Below are 16,011 nucleotides of genomic sequence, written 5' to 3'. Positions count from 1 at the left end.
GGATGCGTATCTTCGGGACTCGGGGAATGCAGGAGCCGTCTTGCGTATAGAGGATTATGTCGTCACATTGGCGCGATTCGGCTGTAGGCTTGGGCCGGCGGCGCGAGCGGTAGACGAGCAGCTCCGATTTCAGTGGAGATAGTCGGAGACCTGTGTCTTGGAGGTAGGTTTCGACTGCAGAGACCGCTGCTTGTAAGGTGCATTCTATCTGACCGTCACTGCCCTTGTTGACCCACAGGGGGATGTCATCTGCGTACAAGGCGTGATGGAGGCCATCGATCTCGTCGAGGTAGGCCGGGAGACCCAGCATCACGAGGTTGAAAAGGAGCGGGGATTTGACTGATCCTTGAGGAGTGCCGGTGCTTCCTAGTGTATGTTCGTCGGATGTCGTGCTGCCGACCGCGAGGGTGACTGTGCGGCGCGACAGCAAGTCTCTGACGTAGTTGTAGCTTCGCTCGCCCAAGTTGAGCTTGTTAATGCGGCTCAGGCTACATTGTCAAATGCCGTTTCCAAATCTAGGCCGAGGATGGCCCGGTTGCCACTAGTTGGGTCATTGATAATCCGGTGGTAGAGCTGGAGCATGACGTCTTGAGTGGAGAGGTGTGACCGGAAGCCCACCATAGTGGGTGGGTAGGCTCCAGTGTACTCGAGGTGGTGGTTGATGCGGGAGAGGAACGCGTGCTCCATCACCTTGCCAACGCAGGATATGAAGGAAATGGGCCGCAAGTGATCGAGGCTGGACGGCTTGCCTGGCTTCGGTATCAGGACTGCTTTAGAGCGTTTCCACGCCTCTGGGATGCAACCTGCTCGCCAGCATTTGTTGATGTATGCCGTAAGAGCGGTTATCGAGGCATCATCGAGGTTTCTTAGAGTCTTGTTCGTAACCTTGTCGGGACCAGGTGCTGATTTGCCATTAAGGTCGTGGAGAGCTGCGCGGGTCTCTGACTCGTGAAATTCTTCATCGAGTGTCACATTTGTCTCGCCAGTGTAATCCCCGTGTTGAACATCGGGCCCGTTAAGCATCATCTGGTAGTGAAAATTAATATGGAGTCCCCTACTACAGCGTCTCTCACAATCAAATCGCGGTTTTTTGGGCGTAAGGCCTTGAATACAGTTTAACTTGATAGCACTTATAGTAAGGCCCCAGAAATTTACTTAAGTGGACATACCCATTTGAATTCAGCGGCATTCTTGAGACCTTAAAGGTCTGTGAGGTTGGTGTAAAAATAACTTTTAATGTAAATTTAAAAAGTTCAACTAAATATTTCTTTCTTACTATCTTTACTTACAAATCAGTCAACTACAATACTCCATAAGCGCACACTTACATTACCATAAATCAAACTTCCCATGGGTAGGCATTAGTTAGGAAGCATTTTCGGTATTACTGAGTTTGTTTTGCTTTATATAGAAGATAACTGGAATATTTCTAATCAGTATGTTTTTCTAGCAAGCAGCTGCACAAGAATGCCTATGTTAACTAAATTTACCGTAAGGCGTTACATACTCTAGCGGAATTACACAAGATATAGAAGATGCTAAAATTTTTGTTTTCCTTCACAGGCCAACCAAAATGCGAACTCCACATTTGGAAAGGAAACGTGAAATCAGGACCATCAGAAAACTGCATAAGAGAATACGAAGGTTCATGCCCGGGAGGCAAAAGATACCAAGTGTATTACGACAGTTGTCTGTAACACTGAATGAATACACCAGTATACTTTCACTGAAACAGAAAATAGTTTCCTTGCGGTTGCGCTCGGTGGTGCATTCTCTCGTTAAAGAAAGCAAATAATGACAGCAGACTTTTGTGAGTTTGTAGAACCATAGCCCAGTTTCCAGCGAAGCCGTTTATTTAGAGTAGTTTCAACAACAAAGTAAGTTGCTTTTAATTAGACTACATATTTTCTAACGTTATTAGCTTATATTGCTTTCGATGACTTTTACTAAATATGAAATAAAGCCCCGTTTCTCTCCCGCGCCTTTGATTTCACGTTTACTACAGCCTTGACCTTTTCCCATATTCCTCAAAGCATAAGATGGTAGCTGTATAGCAATTACTCTTATTATTATTATTATTATTATTATTATTATTATTATTATTATTATTATTATTATTATTAGTTTTAAAGCATATATACACTTGACCGGAAAATGAAAGCGAGAAGCAGGCTGGCAACTACCACCGGAAGGGTCTCGTCTGCCTACTCTTCACAAAATAGGACGGTACAGAACTGTAAACACGGAAGCTAGGAGATGGGGAGCGACGAGAATAGAAAGAGCAAGATCACAAATCTCAAATTATAAAGCAGGCCGCAAACACACGCAGTACAGGTCACGCATACTAGGGCCGGCCACTGCATCTCACGGTACAAAAGAACGTTAAAATAGACGCAATAAAGTCTCAGGTCTTGTCATCTGAAAACCAAAATAACCTATGGACGTGAACGTTAGTTATTTACTTCTAGAAATGCAGAGAGATTGCGTTGAGCTAGATCGTGTCGGTAAGCATAACCACCGGGGTACAAGCATTCGTCGAGTGTCGTACACCGTCGGCCAAAGAAACAATAGTCTCTCAGTAGCGACATGCGCTACGCAGTGAGAGCGGGGCACTCAAATATCAGGTGCTGAAGGGTCACACACGTCTCAGATGTCTCAGGTGTCTCGGAGACATGCTTGCGATGTGCATTGAATCTGACCATTCCGATTAGAACGTCGTTCTCCTTCGTGACTTATGCATATAACACCGCGACACAGTCTACGAGAGGCTTTTCGCCATTTCTTTCTTTTATGTGGCCGCGAACGCATCGTCCACACTTGACAGAATTTTACCGTACCACCCGGACGGCTCCGAATTCGGTCCAATTTCCGACGTCGCACAGCATCCAGGAGAGTGTCGTCAGCTGGCCCGCTCATTAACGTCCGACATCCAAGCCCACCTTAGAAAGATCGCCGCGACAGCGATAAGCATGTGTAGAGCTTTGCCGTTGAATCCCTCGACTAGCCCAGACTGCCATTCCACTCTCCTGGCTACAAGTATCACGGGCCATAACGCGTCGTCGAGTGCCGGTCCCCCGTCACCTACGTCAATGAGCTGGTCAAACGGTCCTTGGACAAGCGCCGTCTTGCTCGCGACTCGGTCTACGTGAGCCGCCTTACTGAAACCGCATAAAGACCCTCTCGTCCTTTCATCGTCTTGAGTCGCAAGGATAGCAATGTGAGGCTTGTGGATCCGTGACTGGCGACCTTCCTAACGCCTAGTGAAGGGGAAAGATAGGATTTTTATTTACTTGATGCGGCATTCTCCTCCTCTGTAAGGTACCTTTCTGTCCGTCAGAAATCATTCAAAAGGAAAGCTGAAAGAAAATAATATTTGCTGCGCCGCGATTATGGGCGTGGCGACTGCTTGGAGAGTATACCGACGCCCGCCATTAAATAGCTAAATTTAAATGTCAACTTTCAGTTGTCACCTTTGCACACGTGCAAACTAGAAGACTGCACTGCGATAGCGTAACATGAGCTTGCTAACTGTACTGTAATTATGGAATGCGGCTTATAGTACAGACAGTAAGCACAAAATAAGAGACAAGATTTGATTACGCATTCTTTTCTACCTTTGCAGATGAATTTGACAACCATTCGATTTATGATAACTGGCTGTTGTTTAAAAACAAACTGTGTAAACTAAAGAACCAATTTATTCCTAAGATAACCATTCCATCGAATCGACAAAAACCGTGGTTGACGAGATCCTTAAAACGACTAGAAAATAAAAAAGCGCCTTTATTGCCACGCTAAAGTTAAGGCAAGCTCAGTTACGCGGGAGAAATATTACGCTGCTGAAGCTGCGTACTTATTCGGAATTCGCGATGCCAAGCAAGCCTTTTTTCACTATGACCTGCCAAACATTTTACTAATCCAAGAAAGTTCTGGCAGGTGATAAACCCCAAAGAAGCGCGTATGAATAATCTTACTAACGAGCCGGGTGAATCGGTGATAGACTTAACCTGCGCTAATGTGTTCAACAACGCATTTCCTTCATTCTTCACTAATGAAATGGACACAGTTCCTCCCCCGCCAGCCACAAGTATACAATGCAACATGTCAACCATCACATTCACAGTACGCGGGCTCTTATCTGTGATAGAAAATATTAAAGTGTCTTCATCATCAGCCATCGATGACATTAACTCTAAACTACTAAAAAACACGAAACACATTACTGCAGAGTTTCTCTATTTAGTATTTTCACAGTCGCTTTCCACAGGCACCATGCCACACGAGCGGAAGATTGGGAAGGTTACTCCAGTCTACAAATCGGCCAACAAAAATTCTCCCCTAAATTACCGCTCCATCTCATTGACAAGTGTGTTCCCTGCAAGGTCATGGAGCATGTAATCTACTCTCATATTATGAACTTTCTAGACGCTAACAACTTCTTTCATCCTTCACAGCATGGGTTCCGCAGGGGCCGTTCTTGCGAGACCCAGCTTGCACTATTTCTTCATGACGTTCATGCTGTTCTTGACCGTAACATAAAAACAGAGGCCATATTTTCGGATTACGCGATAGCGTTTGGCAAAATAGCTCATCGACGCCTATTACTAAAACTTTCTCGCTTGAATTTGCATCCTGATTTCCTAAAATGGCTTGAGCAACTTTTAACTAACCGCTCACAGTATGTCTCATTTAATAACCACGCTTCAAACATTACACTCCTCACATCAGGCGTACCACAGGGGTCCGTCCTTGGGCCCCTTCTGTTCTTAATTTACATTAACGACTTACCCTCGCACGTGTCCTGCCATAACCGTATGTTTGCCGATGACTGCGTTATTTACCGCGCAGTCAATACCATCACTGACCAAATAACTCTTCAATCTGACCTTGACCGCGTGCATGTATGGTGCGATGTTTGGCTGATGACACTCAACTCCATTAAATGCAAACTTGTCTCATTTACCCGTCATCATCGTCCTCTTCACTTTTCTTATCAGATTGGTGACGTCACCGTGGAATCAGTGGAATCCCACAAATACCTAGGTATCACCTTGACTAATAATCTAACCTGGAATGCGCATGTTACTAATGTTATTTCATCGGCTAACAAAACATTGGGATTTTTAAGACGTCACCTTCGCCTCGCTCCATTGCATATAAAACTGTTAGCCTATAGGTCATTGGTAAGAACGAAACCCGAATACACATCTGCTATCTGGGATCCGCATCAAGCATATCTCGCCAATGCCCTCGCGGCAGTTCAAAACCTCGCCACCAGGTATATTCATTCCACATACTCTTACAACGTCAGCATATCATCTTTAAAAAAAGAATCTTCCTTCTCGCTTCTATCCCTTCGTCGCCGCTTTGCTACCCTTTCCCTCTTCCACAGGTTCTACTATTCGATGCTTAATCGACCACCATACATTGTTCCTCCAACGCTCCGGTCACGACGCATTGGCCATCACCAGCAGGTAGCACAACCACAATCACGCACAAAAACATTTTCAGCCTCATTTTTCTAACGAGCATCGGAATGCTGGAATGGCCTTCCTCATCAAATCACTTCCATCACCTGCTCTTCACAATTTGTTCAAGATGTAACAGCTTCTTATCTACAGAATTGAATGCATTACAACACTTGTTTGTATATGTTGTATTCCCACCCCTTATGTAATAGCCCTACTGCGGGGTCTTGAAGGGAATAAAATGAAAATGAAATGAAAATGAAATGAACTGAAAAGAAATTAATTCACTGGCTACTCTCCATGCTGTGACTAACGGCACATATTGTGTGCTTAAGCACTGCTCAAGATTGGCAATGAGCCATTGTACCTATCGACTTAACGGAATTGGTGGTCTTTGATGATGCATCTCCTAAAGGTTGTTAAAATGAGATGATCACCTCTGCCGCTGCTTTCGATATTTAAGCAGTCCATATATAGGAACACGTCAATATAAAATTACAACGTTTTAAAGAAAACAAATGAATAACTTTCTTCTTATACAACTTTCAGGCCTGTTGTAAGGTTGTAAAGGCGAGAACGATCAATAAGCATAGACTGGCCACCTTTTTAGCGCTTGGAAGCCTACTTGTTCTTCAACATATACGCAAGCAAACGTATTCTTGTGAAGGCATAGCGATCTTGGCAATATACCGTACAACGAGGCATTGCCGTTCTTGATCTGTGCGTAAGCACGCAATATGTGTCGTTAGGTAGAACATGCAGAGATTAGCCATTGAATTAATGAAAGCTTGCCTGTTATTTTATGCTTACTACCTGTAATACAAACCGCATTCCGCCATTATAGTCCAGCTAGCTACCTCATGTTAAGCTGTTGCAGTGAAGTGGACTAGTTTGCACATGTGCAAGATAAAAAAATGGAACTTTTTTTAAAATTAACTATTGAATGGCGGGCATCAGTATGCTCTTGGATTGTAGCGCGAAGTGACATGGACAGAGACTAAAAGTCCATGTCACTTCGCGCTACAATCCAAAATTATGTTACCGTACCGACTCGCCCAACTTTCTTTCCTTTTGCGTCAGTATACTCCCCAAGCTGCCGCCACACCCATAAATTTGGCACGGCAAATATTATCTTTTTAAGCTTTCTTTTCATATGATATCTGACGGTCAGAAGGGCACCTTAAAGAGGAGGAGAATGCCGCATCAAGGAAGGTCGCCAGTCACGGATGGCAAGCGTGAGCGCTTAGAGTGAAAGCGCACCACGCCTAAAACAAGCGCGCAAAAAATAGCCTTCACTCACGCTTCGCAAGCGTTACGCATCCCGCGAGTCGTGCTTAGGAAGCGTTATTTTTCAGCGTGAAAGCACATCACGCTTAGAATAAGCGTGCAAAAAATCGTCGGCACTCACGCTTGCTAAGCGTGAGCAATATTAGACTATGGACATGCGTGACGTTTCGGCGGGGAGGAGGAAAGAGAAAAGCAGAAGGCAGGGAGGTTAACCAGAACAACGTCCGGCTGGCTAGCCTACACCGGTGGAGTGGGTAAGGGGAAAACAAAGATGACAAGCACAGGGAGGAGGGAACGAAAGAAGGAAATTATCGGTGAGTTCACTGACGCATGTGATCTAATATTAATTGCATTAATAGTCACAGACGTTCCCACAAGCCCGTCGTCCTCAAGAAGCATAAAAGTGCCTTCACCGCTTTACGGGCCGACGAGAGATGGGGGCGGCGATCCAGCCGCACCTGCACGGAAAGCGGCCGACTGTCCAGTTTTTGCAGAGCGCTGGCAAGCTCGTGTCTTCCTGGGGCATATTGTGGACAGTGGCACAGCAAGTGGTTGATATTTTCTTAGATGCCGCAGACCTCAGATGCTGCACTGTCGGTGGCTCGAATTAATGTAGATTATGCCTTCGAGAAGTCAACTACTAACCAAAGGGGACAGAGAAGCGTAGCTTCACGTCGAAGAAGCCCGAATTGAGGTCGGAGTTGCAGTGAGGTGTTTAATCGCTGCAGTCGTGTAAGTCCTAAGTTTGGCGAGTTCCACTCAGTCAGTCGGAGACTGCGTGCCAGGTGTCGAAGTTTCCTCGCGGCGTCTGTCCTTTAAAGCGAAGTTTGAACGCTGTGCTCTTCTTGGTGTGATGTGCGAGCAGCGTTATCGGCGGAATCATTGCTACTGATTCCACAATGGCCAGGTACCCATTGAAAGACAACCTCGTGACCTTTTTGTTGGACTTGATCGTGAAGTTTCACGATTTCGTATGTCAGCTGTTCATGACATCCACGTCGGATAGCTGACTGCGTGCACTGTAATGCCGGTTTTGAGTCCGAGAACACAACCCATTTTCTAGGTCTTTCAGAATGAATGCCGCCGTTGAAGTAGTTACATGCGACGTCTTGAACCGCACTGTTATTCCTCGCGTTGCTATAGCCACCGCACCACCAGAACTGGATGACGTAGTCGATCCATCGGTATAGATGTGCACGTGGTCGCTGTACTTTTCATGCAAGAGGAGTCAGCTCAGTTGTTTTACAGCAGGGGCCGGTAGTTCAGACTTCTTCTGTAGTCCTGGATTCATTATATGTACTTGTGGACGGCTCAAACACCACGTAATAAACACTCGCTTGGCCGCAGGTGCGTACTCTGAAGTAAACAAAGCACGATGTTAACTGACATTAGTGCTAAATATCGAGCAGGGCCTTTCAGCCGTGGGGCTCGCTAGGTCGTGGGCAGGTATCATAGCATAATATCTGAGATGTATACGCATTATCTCAACAGTAATGTGCATCGTGATTGGGTAATCCTGCGCAATGACCATGGTTTCAGCTGCTGACTCACTGTGTGGTAAGCCAAGGCATATCTTAAGGGCTTGGGCTTCAATGCTCTGAATCGTACGCAGATTAGTGTTGCAGGTGTTGGATATTGCAGGCCGGCTTTACCGCAGCAATCCAACGAACAAAGCTACGTACAGCTAGCTGTAAGATAGCATGCATAGATACTCACCAACGCTTTCCTGCAAGGAATCTGAACAGGTGCCAAATAGCAGTCAGCCGCTTTTTAGGTGACCGGTATCTTCTCTAGAGCAGTGTTAGTTATGCTCTGTGAGCCTTGTGTTCAGACATCTACCTTTCTGACAACGTGCACCTTATCACGCATCAGCGGAACCTACTAAACGACCCGCTGACCCATGTGCTTGATGTAGGCTTACTTGTGCCTGATTGCACAGACATCAGTTGGTTTCTTCTGTGCGTTTACTTTTTTCCAGAGTGCGGACAACCGCTTTGGTGCTGAGAATCCCACGTTGACGCCAGCGTATGGACGTATTTTGCGAAGTCTGTGCGAAAAAACTGGGCACGTAGGGAATGACCACTGGTCATGGAATGCAGTCGCGTGCGTCATGGTGAGAGGCTACGTGAGCGTTCCTGGAATACTTCAGCAGCGATTCGTCTACTGAGGCAAGTAGGGCGGAAGAAAAACCTGAATTGTCATGACGGCGTGCCTGGTTGAGGAACTTACCGGCCCATCTGTGTTCACAGCACTTCACAACCACGTTATAAAAGCATTAGCGCGCTATAGGTTTCTTCACTAGCTTTGAATGGGTAGAAGGAAAAGATGGGCGGGCTTGGTTTCCCTCGGTTCGTAACACAAGCAGGCATGGCTAGCGGAGCAATACAGGTCTAAAAATGTAACGGAGTTGTCTCTTGCATGCTAATGGGTCGCAACCAAGGGATCAAGACAATTAGAGAACACTGCGAGAGCATTAGAAACGGCATGTTCAAAACCTGCTTCGTCACATTGTAAGAAAACCTAAACGTTAGCGACGCACCTACAGACATGGACAACATTCAGACTCTCAAGGCGCTCAGACTGTCAAGGCGCCACCCATGCCACACGTTCATGGGATGTTTGCAGTCTCCACAAACTGGCACCGCCTTCGACGCGTACCTGCAGTGGTTGCAATGGATCGCGAAGTGTCAAGGTGGCCCCGTGGATAGTGGGATCTTTCACTGAATCTATGTATGGCCGGAGACGCGCTAACCATGATAGACCCCTCAGATCCGACACCTGCGCTGAATTATGGTCAGCTAAGAGCGGCGTTACTGCAGCGGTTCCAGTACACCGCAGAAGGCTATCGAGAGAAAAGCCAAGCCGGAAGACAACGAGTCCGGCCTGTAGTATGCTGCAAGACTTTCCGGCTACTTTGACCGTCGGCTAGAAATGGGCAAGACAGAGAGAAGCTATTCTAGCTTGAGATAATCAATCATAAGTGAGCAGCTTATGAAACGGTATTCCACAGTATTTAGAATCATTCTCCAGGAAAGAAAGTTCTAGATAATGAGTTTGCTGTCTAACACCACTGACAGCTTGATGGAAGCACAGACGCTCTCAAATCGAAGAAAATAACGTGTCCCCAAAGAAGCAAGACTGGCGGCATCGAATTTGGAGCCTGCAAAGAAAACGTAGTAGACCGCAAAACACTGTTTCCTTTGTGACAAGAAATGTAATAGAGCAGCTGACTGCTGGTCGTGGACTAGAAGAGGTTCCCAAACACATGGCCGAAATGACAAGTTGCTTCATAGCAGTGAGAACATTAGGGCCGCAAGGGTGGACAAGGGAGAGGCATCGTGTATGGTTTCTGTAGAGAAAAAAATGCAAAGTTAACCGAGAACGAGGGTTACGTCGTTCTAAAAGATGGGAAGAAGATTCCCGTCGTGAACACTGCGGGCGAACCGAGGTGTGACTGCTGGTGGAAACGAGGACCTGCCCATCGCCAAAGTGTTTCTGGAAAAGAGCACAGTTAAAGTGCTGCGGGACACCGGCTGCAACGCGGCTGTCATGCCATAAGCCTTAGTTCCTAAGGACAAATTTACTGGAACAACCTACTATATTTACTGGATCGTAGTGTGCGGTACATTCCAGAAGCCAAAGTCTTCTCGCAGAGTCTATTTTTTGTAGGTGAGGTGCTCGCAAAGTGCATGGCGGACCAACTGCATGACGTGATTTCGGGAAACATCAAAGACGGGGTATTATCGGATAAGTTACTTCCCATTGAATCGCACCATCACTTCACTGCTCGCATGAAGACTGAAAGAAGATGGAGGAAGGACTGCTGCTACAAAAATCACAATAACAACGAGCACAGAGTATCCGATGATCTTAGGAAGTACCAGTGAAAATCCAAGGACTTGCTACAGGACGACACGTTTGAAATGACCTCCGAACCAGCGACAATATAGGGAGGAGCAGCGGTAACAAAGGCGGTAGAAGGTACAACCTTACCTGTGATGTCACTTCCTGCTTTGCATGCAGGAAGCGAGGTTCTTAAGAAATATCAGAGTGACGATGAAACGCTACGGAATTGTTTGGAGGCGGTTGGCAAGAAAATTGTGTGGAACCATCGGCAAATGGTGCTCTTCCTTCGAGACTAGACGCTATTCCGCAAGCACAAATTACCTTATCAGAAGGAACTGGAGCAACTCGTGGTGCCATGACAAGTGCGAAAAATAATGCTGAAATTAGCACATGAAGGCATCTTAGTCGGTCATCGGGGGATCACGAAAACAGTGAGCAGGGTTACCGGAAACTTATACTGGCCCGTTGTCGAGTCCGACACAAAGTACTTTATGAAGTCTTGTGACGTATGTCAGCGGACGGTTTCTTGTTGCCTGGTGGGACGCGCTCCCATGGGCCCCTTGCCTATCATCGTGATACCATTCACAAGAGTTTGAACCGACTTCATCGGTCTATTGTCCTCAACCTCTGAAAAGGGGAATCGTTATATGCTGACTATGGTAGATTTTGCAATGCGATACCCCGATGCAGTTGCAGTACCCTCAGTTGAATCGAGGTAGGTTGCAGAGGGCCTCCTAGAAATGTTGCGTTGGCATACCAAGGGAAATCATCAGTGATAGCGGTTCTTTTTTCATGTCCACAGTCAAGAAGGAGTTTAGTCGACTGCTCTCCTTTAAACAACTGCCTACTACACCCTACCATCCGATGGCTAATGGTCAGGTAGAACGCTTTAATGTCACATTTAAACGCATGACAGGGTGCATGTGTCAAGAGTGCCCAAAAAGCTGCGACCACTACCTTGGACCGTGACTTTTCGCCTATAGAGAGCTTCTATCAATTAGCACTGGGTTCTCTCAGTTTGAGTGGCTATATGACCGAGATGTTCGAGGGCCCATAGCTGTTCTCAAGGAGCTATGGGCAAATACTTGCCTAGACAATCAAACAAAGACGACATATACATATATGATGGAGCTTCGGTGACATCTGGAACGTACAAGTGCACTTGCACATGATGAATTAGAGAAGGCGAAAAAACTGTAGAAACGACAGTATTACAAGAAAGCGAGGAAGCGAAAACTTTTTGCAGGTTACCGCGTGCTAGTATTATTACTAACCGATTAAAACAAACTGGTGCTCTCTTGAAAATGTGCGTTTGCAGTCATAAAAAAGCGCAGTGAACTGGATTACTTTGTCAATCTTGGCAATAAGGTCCCGCTGTTTCATATAAACATGTTAAAGAAATATGAAGAGCGCAAGCCACTAAGCCGAGAATGGTTGCAGCACTACCAACGCTCAGCCGACTGAGATTGTGTCAGAGCAGGATTTTCCCGGTGATGTCCCACACGTAACACTAGGACAGAGGCAGGACTTCAGGGACGTCAAATAGCCTGGGAGCTCACAGCATACGAGCGACACGAAATCAGGTAGGATCTGAGCAACTTCAAAAACATCTTCTCCGATTTACCGGGGAGGATGGAGATTGCTCATTGTGAATGAAAGGTAATTTCAGAGGTTCCCATCCAGTTTACACAATATATCCGTCTCTGTTTGTTGTCAGATAAGCCGTGGAAAACGAAGTGAATGACACGTTGCAGCTGGGCATCATTGAAAGATCAACTTGGGCCTACAACTCACCTGTAGGGGTCGTTAAAAGGAAAGATGGCACAATGAGGTTGCGCATCGACCTTGGCCAACTCAATAAGGCTATTCTCCCAGATTGCGAGCCGACCCGTAGCACAGATATGATGTGTGATAAGCTCACGGGATGTAACTCTTTCTCACGCTTCGATATTACTAAAGGCTACTGGCAAGTACCGATGGCCAGCCAGTCTAGAGAGCTCACGGCATTTTCATGTGAGTCCGTACTCTACCATTTCAAGTTTATTCCCTTCGGCATCAAGACTGCACCGGCGAGTGTTTAATAGGTTAATGGCAGTCATCACAGAAGGCAGTTCCAATGTGTTCTAGTACTTTGATAACGTGCTTGTTGCCACCGAGACTTGGGAAAACCATCTGGAAACACCGACAAAATTTTTGACCGCGTCAGAACAGCTCGCTTGACAATTAAGGCGCAAAAAGCCAAGTCATCTGCCCGACGACCAGCTTTTTGGTCACATCGTCCGGCAAGGTGTACTACAGACGAGGAAAAGCACTACTACAAGATTCGAGTCGCTGTACAACCGCACACTAAAAGAGAACTGAGTCTTCCTGGGCCTTTTGGGAGTACTATCGCGACGTTGTGCTCAATTACGCTCAGTTGACATACGGATTGACCGAACTTACAAAAATGGCTTCCGAAATAAATTACTTTGGCGTGGTGAACACGCAAAAGTGTTTCACGCCGTGAAGGGCCTATTGGCCACGGAATGACCAATAGGCCAAGCCAGTACGCTATTGGACTTTTATTTTATGCACAGATGTGTTTTCACGAAGCTTAGGAGCACTACTACTCCAGGAACATGAAAGTCTTCGGCGCCCAGTAGCTCACGCAAACCGGAAATGACTACAGTCTCTTTAAGCCTACTCTACAATAGAAACAGAAGGCCTTGCCGTAGTTTCGGTAATTCAGAAATGTGACGTTTTCTGTATGGCCGACCGTTCCTATTGCAATGCTATCATCAGCCACTGACATACATTCAATCAGTGAACAACATAATAACAGGGTCCTAGGTTGGAGTTCCCTTTTTATAGAGTATGAATTTCATGTTGAGTACATGCGCGGTTTGAACGTTGGCGCTGATTATGAGTCGCGTGGATTTCACTGAACATTTGTGACGGATTGTCATTGTAAACAGATCGTCTTATTCGTGGTGCGCGGATTCGTCCCTTGTAATGTGCTGTTAGCTTGTGCTTGAGTGTGTGTCCCCCGTTCAGGAACTGCTAAGTATGTGTGTATAATGTACTGAAGAAACTAGTAGGGCAACATCGCAGGAACCAACGCATGCCACGAAAAAGTGAATACGTGCGCTCGAGACGATCGTGCGTGGAAGCTCTCGGTTCTCGGAACAGAACATGGTTGAGCTAGTGCTGCCAGGCTAGCCATGGCGTGTACGGGCTCAACCTGGGGCACAACACGCACAGAGCCGGTGCTACCAGACCAGCCGGAACGAGATTGGCCTGTCCTGTGGTGAACCAGTGTTCCAGGCCAGAGCTGCAGTGCGAACCAGAGAAAACTAGTTAGTGCTGTTCCTGCGGTGAACGAGAGTTCGAGCCCAGCGGTAGCAGCTGACTCTGGTCGAGAGTGTGATGTTCAGGCAAGCCACATGAAAGGGTCCGACACAACCCGCCTGCTGGGGTCGCAGAAGTGGTAATGGCATTGCTGTCAGCGTGGGCTTGCCTTGTTTTCGCGCGAGCAGTTCAGGGTCTGCTCGTGCGCTGCCCGCCTCTACAATTTCGTCGTAGAAACTGCGCTGCAAGTCTGCAATCGCCAATGCGTCCAATCTCGTCACCAAGTATTACGAGTGACCATCTTACGAAGCCTTTTCGTATCGTCAGTAAGGACACGCGTTCTAAGAACTCGCATCAGCCGTGCATTGATTGGACCACTATAGAAACAGTTCAGCGTCTTGCTAGCTTATCATAAGTGCAATTGTTGCCCTCCGTGGTTGACAAATGCACGTACTGTCTATGACTTTGCTGCCGGTATCTGAGTCCCTGGGCTCACGAACCTTCACAATACACAGTGCATGATGCATTGAAGACAAATATATTGCCACTGAAAATAACACCAAAGTTATTTAAACGTACGTGAAAACGACATAGATGTGCGAGAAACTCGGTGCTCCTTTCTTATTACCTGTATTTATCCGGATTTTCTTTTCCACTCTATTCTTCTGGACTTCAGTGGGCTTCATAAAGGGTGGGAGAAAAAAACACCTTTTTCTCTTCGCAATACCTCTCTCTTTCTCAAATTTCTCCATTCTTTTGGCAAGCTTTACTAATGATGCTGAACCTGTTTCAGTTCTCCATAGCATGTATTTTTTTCAGTTTGAAGTGGTCAACGTTTTCGATATTTGGTTTTGGCACTGTTTCGGGCACAAAAAGGTAATCTGGTGCCCCTCAAGTATGTCGTTAAGTGTTTTTTTTTCACGTTGTTAGCTTAGATCACACTCATTAAGGAATCCCTAAATGGAAGAGCAAGCTCAATATCTATAAAGGTAGGATTCATTTTCTCAACTGGTTGGGGTTTGGCAGCATAAAGAATGTGCAAAGACGACGCGAATTGTACTCTGAGTGTAGCGACTCGTGGCCTTATGGCAATACACACCCTGCTCCATGGCAACTTTTTCTCAAGAAAGGTTAAATGTGTCTGCAGAGACTACGTACTCGTCTTCTGCAGAAGTTATTTATTGAAACAAAGACGCAGAAATCTTATGTATTACGTGCTAACAGACAAGCGTGCTACCGACATATTTACCCGAACGAACACACATTTATTTCGAACTACACGAATTTGTACTACTGCCGCAGAAGATAAGCTGGTATTGTAGTTTGAAACTAAACGGCCGTCAGAAGGAGAGAACAGCCATGCGTAACAAAGTGACGAGCGCGAGGTAAGCATAGTCACTGCGATCGGAAGTATACGGCTTGCTAACAGAGCTAGCTAAAAGAAGCGGAAAGACGGAAATGAAGATGCAGTCTGCGTGATGTCGCACCACAGACGGGAGACCGCCACCCGTAACGCCCCGCTTGTGGGAAATGGAAATTTTTAAGGAAGAATAACAGAGGTAAACATTTCGCGACGAACGTATTCTCTCCGTTCGTACAAGGTTTATTAGAAAAAATTGTTCGGCTCTGCAATCACTGGACGGCACAACAGTCGTTCAAAGGCGTTTCTGAGGCTTCACGGAAATGTGTTTCAGAGCTGCTTTAATGAACGGAACGAGAAGCTGTAGTTTTTTAAACGGCCCCTTTTCAGATCTGGCCATTTTGAACTGACAAGCGCATAGCATGCAAGGCGCGTTAACGATCGTGTTTGCAAAAAATTACAATGCTACGCGCCGCGGAAAGGTCTGAAATTTTAATCCGAGCGCCGTTTTCCCTTCTCCTCGCGACCACTACGCTCCAAGTGGGACGGTGACGTACTCGCGTCCCTGCACCTACGTACCCGGGTCCGCAGGGTGACGTCGCTCGTGGTGACACGTGACTTCGAGAATTATTCAAGGCACCATCTGTTATTTGTGTGATCTGTTGCATGAATTGACGAATTGAAGTTTAGAGAAATAATCAAACGCTCAAACAGAATGTCTGC

General features: G+C 46.3%; 1 protein-coding gene across 6 annotated transcripts in view; it reads left to right on the top strand.

Annotated features, from left to right (window-relative positions):
* Positions 1-1,969, top strand: part of LOC142584333 (uncharacterized) — a 35,534-nt gene extending 33,565 nt beyond the window's left edge. For all 6 annotated transcript variants that reach the window (XR_012828762.1, XR_012828765.1, XR_012828763.1 and 3 more), the window contains one exon: positions 1,564-1,969. Coding sequence is in view for 2 of the 6 variants with exons in the window: in XM_075694485.1 (XP_075550600.1) it covers positions 1,564-1,697 (134 nt within the window). In the remaining 4 variants the exon portion in view is untranslated. The remainder of the gene's footprint in view (positions 1-1,563) is intronic.
* Positions 1,970-16,011: the final 14,042 nt, after the last annotated feature.

Source organism: Dermacentor variabilis, chromosome 6 (genome assembly GCF_050947875.1).
Source record: "Dermacentor variabilis isolate Ectoservices chromosome 6, ASM5094787v1, whole genome shotgun sequence".
Lineage (NCBI taxonomy): Eukaryota > Metazoa > Arthropoda > Arachnida > Ixodida > Ixodidae > Dermacentor > Dermacentor variabilis.
The sequence above is the reverse complement of the archived record's forward strand: the minus strand, read 5'-3'. Positions and strand labels throughout refer to the sequence as shown.